Source organism: Benincasa hispida, chromosome 1, assembly GCF_027475165.1.
Source record: "Benincasa hispida cultivar pf3 chromosome 1, pf3_genome.v1.1, whole genome shotgun sequence".
Taxonomy (NCBI): Eukaryota; Viridiplantae; Streptophyta; class Magnoliopsida; order Cucurbitales; family Cucurbitaceae; genus Benincasa; species Benincasa hispida.
In genome coordinates this window covers 36,180,775-36,189,562 of record NC_143478.1, presented here as the reverse complement: position 1 = coordinate 36,189,562, position 8,788 = coordinate 36,180,775, and the positions used below count along the sequence as shown (strand labels likewise).

At 38.1% G+C, this 8,788-nt stretch overlaps 1 protein-coding gene across 2 annotated transcripts; it reads left to right on the top strand.

The window, feature by feature from the left end:
* The first annotated feature begins 3,021 nt into the window (after positions 1-3,021).
* Positions 3,022-7,931, top strand: EIF3C (eukaryotic translation initiation factor 3C). Of its 2 annotated transcripts, none has more exons than XM_039023945.2 (4): positions 3,022-3,207; positions 3,426-3,491; positions 3,639-5,447; positions 6,723-7,931. In XM_039023945.2, the coding sequence occupies exons 2-4, from the start codon at positions 3,468-3,470 to the stop codon at positions 7,713-7,715; spliced, it is 2,826 nt and encodes a 941-aa protein (XP_038879873.1). In that variant the 5' UTR covers positions 3,022-3,207; positions 3,426-3,467; the 3' UTR covers positions 7,716-7,931. The 2 variants fall into 2 exon arrangements, with proteins under 2 accessions (XP_038879873.1, XP_038879882.1); XM_039023954.2 differs by having other exon boundaries at positions 3,080-3,295.
* Positions 7,932-8,788: the final 857 nt, after the last annotated feature.

Here is an 8,788-nt window from a genome sequence, read left to right as displayed (position 1 = left end):
ACGGTGACATCCATTGACAGGGAAAGTCAAACTTTCGAAGTAGAAACTGGCATAAGTATGATTTCTCCCTATAAAGGACAACACACCCAAGTTTTGAGCTTGAAAGAAGGAACATGTTCTTGCAATAAGTGGCAATCATTCAAGATTCCATGCTCTCATGTAATTGCAGTTTATAATTACATGTGTATGACATACATACCACTTATTGATGAATGCTATAAATTGTCCAATTTCAAGCATTGTTATGAAGGCCGCTTCCATCCAATTCAACACGCAGATTATTGGCCAGAATTATCATTTATAGAAGTTTGTCCAAATGCGGACTTACTAAGAGAACAAGGTCGGCCAAAAAGTATGTGCATTCATAATGAAATGGATTGGAGAGAGGCAAGCCAAAAAGTGCGATGCACAATTTGTAAGAGAGAAGGACATAACAGACGCATTTGTTCACAACGTACATTAGGTGCTTCGTCTTCGGGTCATTAGGTGTATTTTTTTTTACTTGTATTTTTTATGTACTTGTATTTTTATGTACTTATATTTTCATGTAATTGTATATTTTATGTACTTGTATTCTTTATGTACTTATATTTTTCATGTAATTATATATTTTATGTACTTGTATTCTTTATGTACTTATATTTTTCATGTAATTGTATCTTTTATATACTTATACTTTTTATGTAATTGTATATTTTATGTACTTGTATTTTTTATATAATGAATAATGTAATTATATCTTTTTATGTACTTTTTATGTATTTTTTATGTCATAGACTTTATTATGTAATGTAATTTGAACTTCTTAGGTAATTGAACCTGGTCCTTCTAAACCTGTACAATTATACCAACAAAATACGCATCGTTCACAATCAGTATGGGATAGTTCTTTCACTGTAGTGTTGAGTTGTCGGAGAAGGGAGGCGAATGCACAACATACTATCCCATTTGATCACCGCATTATTCCCTATGTTCAGTGTTTTCTTGGGGTTGCACAAATTGGTTTTATCCAACTTGATTGGCACCTTATTACTATTCTAATTGAGCGTTGGAGACCAGAAACCCACACATTTCACCTGCCTTGTGGGGAATGTACGATTACGCTGCAGGATGTTGCCATACAATTTGGGTTACGAGTGGACGAGCAACCATTGACAGGTTCACTACAGTATGACTATAAAAACGTTTGTGAAGAGCTCTTAAGCGTTCTACTAGAGGATCTGAAAAGATCAAGATTGAGTATCCCCTGGTTGGCGTCCTAGTTTCCAGAATTACCTCCCAATGCCGACGACATCAGCATACGTAGGTATGCACAAGCATACATCATGCAGCTTATTGGAGGATTTTTGTTTGCTGACAAGTCAAATACTCTAGTGCATCTCATGTTCCTCCCACTATTGTTTGATTTTGAGCACACTAGTACGTACTCGTGGGGTGGTGCATGTCTTGCATGGTTGTATATAGAACTTTTTCGGGCTTCCAATGCACAAGCGTTAGAAATACCAAGGCCACTGATACTACTACAAGTATGGGCTTATGACATATTTCCAATTATAGCACCACAAGTCCAGCTATAGGCCCTAGATCATCATCCACTTAGTGTCAGGTATTATTTCATTTATATATTTATTTCGTTACCATTTTATGTAAGAATATAAATTAATTATATTTTTTATAATTTTAGATGGAGTGGTGTATTAGTTACCTCTGAACAGTCAACAAATATGTTGCTCGTGTACAGAAAAATATTTGACATGTTGATGCACAATCAGGTAGCAAATGTATATATAAATGAATATTTAAAACATTTTAGATGTATACTTATTTTTTTTTGTCATATTATTTGGACGCCATACATATAACAGATTTGATCATCCTTACCTGATTATTGTCGTGATGGTGAAGACATCTGGTTGACCGTTAGCCCTCTTATATGCTTCCATATAGTAGAGTGGCATTATCCAAATCGTGTGTTGAGACAGTTCGGTCTGTGACAAACGATACCTTCGTTGTCCTATACACTTCCCAGCATTACACCAGATCTATTTGAGAGGTAAGCACGACCAAGACTAGCATCGAATCCATGCGAAATATTTATCCTACTGGCATGAACGACATGATCATTGTGCACGAGGTGATTTATCACACCTGACGACGCTTACTGTTACTGCATGGTAAGAGATTTAAATTTTTTTTATTGTACAGAATAATTTTATCGACGATGTTCAACAATATTTAGTATAGAATAACTTACCAGAATTGGGTTCAATGTGTCAGTAAATATTGGTCAACATAAAAGGTATTATTCAACAAACAAGACGACTCAATATTGCTGACACCGATCGAAGACGTATTCGTCGTAGACGACAGTGACAATAGGGTGAACCTAATTTAGAGGGATACGAAAATAACCCCATGAGGGGTAAGGGCCAGGGGGTCGTTTTTAAATTTCATGTAAACTTTCATTTTCAAATTGTAAATTAAAGAACTAATTGTAAATATTATTTAATTTCATAACAATTTTTTTTAATATGAGTGCAAGATGTTTTCATTGTAGATTAAATATATAATTAATTTAATAATGAAGGAATTTATGGACCCATTCCTAAAGTTTTAATATTGTACATCTACAATTAAAAAAAATTAGTCAACACACTTTAAAAAAAAAAGAAAAGAAAAAAAAAAGACAAATCGTGGACCAGGTCCACAAGTTTGCATCTAACTAGTCAACCGATGTGGTGCTGACTAGATTAAACGGTACTCGTGTACCCCACATGGCAATTGTGTACCCCGATTTCACTACCCTAATTTTACCAATAGTTTTTTCAAACACCTATTCTTAGAAAAAGTTTTTATCTTGCCCTATTTTTGTCATTATATATTAAAAAGCATTATTTCAAAAAAAAAAAATCGATATAATTATTAGTTTTAGGTTTAAATTCCTATAATTCAAAGTTCTTATCATAAATTGATATTTGTTTTCTTTTTCCTAATACTAAATGGCATTTTTGGAAATAACATAGAACTCTCTGTTTTAAAATGTAAAAATATAAATACACAAAAATAAGAAAACCCTAATTGGCATCTCACCCTCTATTCCCCTGCGAGTTTCCAGAACCGATTCCCCACTTTCCCGGCTCTCATTATCTTGCCGCCGCTCCTTCTCTTTCGTTACTCTAATTCGAAGCTTGCGAAAGAGCTTCGGAGGTATTTTTTTTTTTTCTTTTGCATATTGTTTCGATTCTCCTTCGTTTCTTCTGCAGTTTTTCCTTTACAATCCGTTCGATTTTACTACGTAAGTTTTTATGTGTGTTTCATTCATTTGCGCGTTGGTAATTCTTTTTCTTTTTCCTCCTTAAAGGAATTTGGGGTTTGAATCGAGTATTGTCTTGCACCATTAACGTTTTTCCTGTTTTACAATTCAGTGTTTTTAGATCCGTGTTCTGTGATCAACATTGAGAGAGAGAATGGCTTCTCGTTTCTGGACCCAGGTATTGTGTTCAGTCTAAACGTTCGTGTTATTAGTTTGTGGGTTTTGATTTTAGTGGAACCAGGGAGATAATTTTATCGTTTAATCCCACTGATATAATATCGTTTTGCAATTCATCTTATTTCATTGTTTATGAATTCTTAAACAGGGTGGTGGCAGTGGTTCTGATTCTGAAGCGGAGGAGAGTGACTATGGTGAAGAGCTTGATGACGTACAGGTTGATTCTGGCTCCCAACCGAACAGAAGCAGATATCTGCAAGGGAATGCCAGTGACAGTGAAGATTCTGAAGATAAGAAGCGTACTGTTAGGTCTGCTAAAGACAAGCGTTTTGAGGAGATGTCTGCTACTGTGGATCAGATGAAAAATGCAATGAAGATCAATGATTGGGTGAGCCTGCAAGAGAGTTTTGATAAGATAAATAAGCAGCTTGAGAAAGTCATGCGTGTTACTGAGTCTGAGAAGGTTCCCACTCTATATATTAAAGCACTTGTGATGCTAGAGGACTTCCTAAATGAAGCCATGGCCAATAAAGAAGCAAAGAAGAAAATGAGTACTAGCAATTCTAAGGCCTTGAATTCAATGAAACAGAAGCTAAAGAAGAACAATAAGCAATATGAAGAGGTAATTACCAAGTATAGGGAGAATCCTGAGATTGAGGAAGAAAAGGCTGATGATTTGGAGGAGGAGGAAGAGGAGGATGAATCTGAATCTGAATATGAGGATGATCCTTCTAAAATCATGTCAGATTCAGAGCCAGAGCCAGATGTAGATGAAGAAGAAGATCTAGATGATCCTAGTCAAAACTGGGAGAAGAAGAAGAGCAAAAAAAATAAGCTCATGGATAAGCAGTTCATGAAGGATCCTAGTGAGATCACATGGGACACTGTGAACAAGAAATTTAAGGAGGTCGTGGCTGCTCGGGGTAGGAAGGGAACTGGAAGATTTGAGCAGGTTGAACAGCTTACATTCTTGACAAAAGTTGCTAAGACCCCTGCACAAAAGCTTGAGATTTTGTTCAGTGTTGTATCTGCTCAATTTGATGTGAATCCAGGTCTTAGTGGGCATATGCCTATAAGTGTGTGGAAGAAGTGTGTGCAAAATATGCTTTCTATAATTGACATTCTTGTGCAGAATTCCAACATTGTGGTGGATGATATGGTTGAACCTGATGAGAATGAAAGCCAGAAGCCAGCAGACTATAAGGGAACAATTCGTGTTTGGGGAAACTTGGTTGCTTTTGTTGAGAGAATTGACACCGAGTTTTTTAAGAGTTTGCAGTGTATCGACCCACATACACGTGAGTATGTTGAAAGACTTAGAGATGAGCCAATGTTTATGGTTCTTGCTCAGAATGTCCAAGCATATTTGGAACGAGTTGGGGATTACAAGGCAGCTTCGAAAGTTGCCCTGAGGCGTGTTGAACTGATCTATTACAAGCCACAAGAGGTTTATGATGCCATGAGAAAGCTTGCAGAGCTGTCAGAAGATGGAGATAGTGGAGATGGAAGTGAGGAGGCTAAAGTGGTTGAAGAGAGCAGGGGCCCTGCTGCATTTATTGTCACTCCAGAGCTTGTACCTCGTAAACCCACCTTTCCAGAGAGTAGTAGGGCTTTTATGGACATTCTGGTAACCCTCATCTACCAATATGGAGATGAGCGCACTAAAGCACGAGCTATGCTATGTGATATTTATCACCATGCTCTCTTGGATGAATTTTATATTTCTCGTGACTTGTTACTGATGAGTCACTTACAGGATAGTATTCAACACTTGGACATTTCAACGCAGATCCTTTTCAATAGGGCAATGGCTCAACTTGGTTTATGTGGCTTTCGAGTTGGCCTGATTAGTGAAGGACATGGGTGTCTTTCAGAATTATATTCCGGTGGAAGGGTGAAGGAATTGCTTGCACAAGGTGTCTCACAAAGCCGATATCATGAAAAAACTCCAGAACAGGTATTCCTGCATCCTTACCATTACTGGACTCCATCTTAAACTAACACATTGATGCATCTGTGGTGTGTATGATGTCCAAATGCTTGTGTTTCAAGTAAGACGTGTGTTCATCATTTTCTTTCTTAAAGAAAATAAATTTATTAAAATATAGTACCTACAAATGTATTCCACTTTGTAGATGCTTGTGTAATACTTTTACCCTGCTTTGTAGACGTGAAAACTATGGATCTCATGTATTTGTTCACCCAATTTGATTTGTTTTATGGGATGGAAATCTGTGACACCTAGATGGCTTATGGATTAGTTGTGGCCTCTCTGCTGCTTAAGTTTTAGACTAAATGTGCAAGATTCTGCACATTTAAAATGCATTTTTCCCTTGACACAAGGGAGGTTAGCCAACTTAATCCTTAACATTTATAGCCCTTAAAATGTGATTTATTTACATTCTGCCCATTTTTGTTATCAAATATGTTTGAGCGAGGATTCTATGTTCTTTTACTTTTACTTTTTTAGTGGTGCTTCTATTAGGTAGTGATGCAAATACTATTGATAATGGTGCTCGTTTGCAGACTAGATTTCAGGATGAAACTTTTCTTTTCTTCCTCTTTTTGCCCGCTGAGGTGGTGGGTGGGGGAATGTGTTCTTGGCTTTAATATTGGACCTGATGCCTGTTCTTGGCTTTAATATTGGACCTGATGCCTTAGGCTAATTTGAAATAGACGAGCTGATGTGCATGTGGCTGGACGAGATGTGCTCTTGTTTTTTTAGTGAACAAAATTGAGAGGGGAGTTTGATATGCTATAATTTAGGGGCTCATTTGTTGGTCAAAGTCTAAGTGTTGTTTGCTTCCAGTCGAGAGATTTAATCATATATTGGGTGTCAAACATGATATGTTTGTCATCTTAAGAGCATATCTAAGAGTGGGGACCAATTTTATTGTGTTCCTCCTTTTTACGGAGTAATTTTACAATTTTAACTGTTTTTTCTCCTTGTTGTGTTCCTCCTTTTTACGGAGTAATTTTACAATTTTAACTGTTTTTTCTCCTTGTTTAATTATGGTATTTATATTATAAAAATTTGTATGGAAACAAACTTCAATTGAGCTTTTAGTTGAAGCATTATTCTGCTTGTGCATATTTCTACGTTTATTAGTTTGCACTATCTAGATTGGTAGATTGATCTTATTTTAAATGAATTGAAAAGTAGCTTCATGCTCCATAATATTATGAGCACCTCTGTTTTACAAAGTATTTTTTTTCCCTTGACCAATATCAGGAAAGGCTTGAAAGAAGAAGGCAGATGCCGTACCACATGCACATAAATCTTGAGCTCCTGGAGGCTGTGCATTTAATATGTGCTATGCTGCTGGAAGTACCCAATATGGCAGGCAATGTTCATGATGCTAAGCGCAAGGTTATCAGTAAGAACTTTAGACGGTTACTTGAGGTGAGTGAGAGACAAACGTTTACCGGGCCTCCCGAGAACGTCAGAGATCATGTAATGGCTGCTACCAGGGCCCTTCGTAAGGGTGATTTCCAGAAGGCTTTTGATGTCATTGCATCTCTAGATGTATGGAAGCTACTTAGGAATCGCGATGAAGTGCTGGAAATGATTAAAGGAAAGATCAAGGAGGAGGCTCTGAGGACTTACCTTCTCACATACTCTTCGTCCTACGATTCTCTGAGTTCGGACCAACTCACCCAAATGTTCGACCTTGCAGAGGGTCAAACACACAGTATTGTGAGCAAGATGATGATCAATGAGGAGCTCCATGCAAGTTGGGATCAGCCAAGTGGGTGCATCATCTTCCATGATGTTACACACACCCGATTACAGGGCTTGGCATTCCAGTTAGCTGATAAGTTGTCAATCCTTGCTGAAAGCAATGAAAGAGCAGTTGAGGCAAGAATGGGAGGAGGGTTAGACTTACCCATGAGGCGAAGAGACAACCAAGAATATGCTGCAGGAGGAGCTGTAGGTGGGAGTAGCAGGTGGCCAGATAACACGTCTTTTAATCAGGGAAGGCATAGCGGTCCTAGTTCGCGTGCAGGATATAGCAGTGGTGGGCGAGGCCAAGGTGGGGGTGGTGGATATTCTAGAGACCGGATGGGTCAGTCTCGAGGAGGCAATGCAGGATACCAAAGCACCCGTTATCAAGATGCCGCATATGGATCAGGGAGGACTGCTTATCAGTCGGGTTCTGCTCGAGGATCCCAGATGGATGCTTCAGCTCGAATGGTTAGTCTCAACAAAGGTGTTCATGCCTAAAGGAACATTCAGAGCGTTTACTGCTGTGTGCTCAAAGAAAAAGGTGAGATGTGTTGGAGTACTCCCACAAAAATTTACCAGTAACTTTAAATTTAGCGTTGTCCATTTTTGAACCGAGATCTACTTATCAATGTTTTGAAAAGGAGATATTGTATCCGTTTTTTCCTTTTTGACATTTTATTATTGTTAATTTTATCTGCATGTTACCCGAGTAAATTTGGGCATTCTTTCTATAGAGCATCTACTTCTTTTGCATTCTTAGGTTCCCACCAGGTGTGTTATGTTAGTCTGAAGTGTCTGTTTACTACATAGGTGAACTGTCAGTAACCTTTGGCAATCTTTGTTGGCCACTTGTGATTGCTGGCAGCTGTCAGCAGTTGCTACGATCGGCTGACAGTGGACGGTTGTCAATCAGTCATTCGTTTATTTTTATTTAGTTTCTCCCCTTCCCTCCCTCCATTTTACTTTCGTATCTCCCATTCCCTTGGGTTTCTCCTCCCTACTTTTCATGATTTAAAAAACTCCTTTCTTCTAGGAGCGTCATTGTCGAAGCGTAGTGTCGATCATATTTTTGTGGATCGATAGGATATGCTTTGGCTTCTACTGCCCACTGTCGGCCACCTACTGTGTCAATCCTTGGTAATTGTGTTTCTGTTTTTCTTCCTCACCCTTCACTTCCTCATTTGGCAAGAGCAATCTTTCTTGTTTCGGAACTCCAAGCGCTGAAGTGTGGCATGGATTGTGTTGGTCGTGGGTCATTGGATTCTCTTCACAACTCACTGCTTGCCGACTAGTAATTGGGGATTGTTTTATTTTTTCCTTTCCTCTGTCGTTTTAGGAGCTCTAAGTTGCAGTGTGCCATTAATTATGTTGGTCATAGGTTCTATCATTGGACCCAGACGAATGAAGTTTGTCGTTCATTTGTGTTGGTTGTGAATCTGTGTTGATTTTCTTTCACTCAAAATGCGAGTGAAATAAGAAGGAAAAGGGCGGGAGAAGAGAGATAAAATGTAAAGAGGAGGAGAGTTTATGGCGCAAGATATAGAAGAAAGAGAAAAGGAAAATAAAAAATA

Coding starts and splice junctions, on each gene's coding strand:
- EIF3C (XM_039023945.2), top strand. CDS start 3,468: ATGGCTTCTCGTTTCTGGACCCAG. Junction 3,492..3,638: donor CTTCTCGTTTCTGGACCCAG/GTATTGTGTTCA, acceptor ATTCTTAAACAG/GGTGGTGGCAGTGGTTCTGA. Junction 5,448..6,722: donor ATGAAAAAACTCCAGAACAG/GTATTCCTGCAT, acceptor GACCAATATCAG/GAAAGGCTTGAAAGAAGAAG.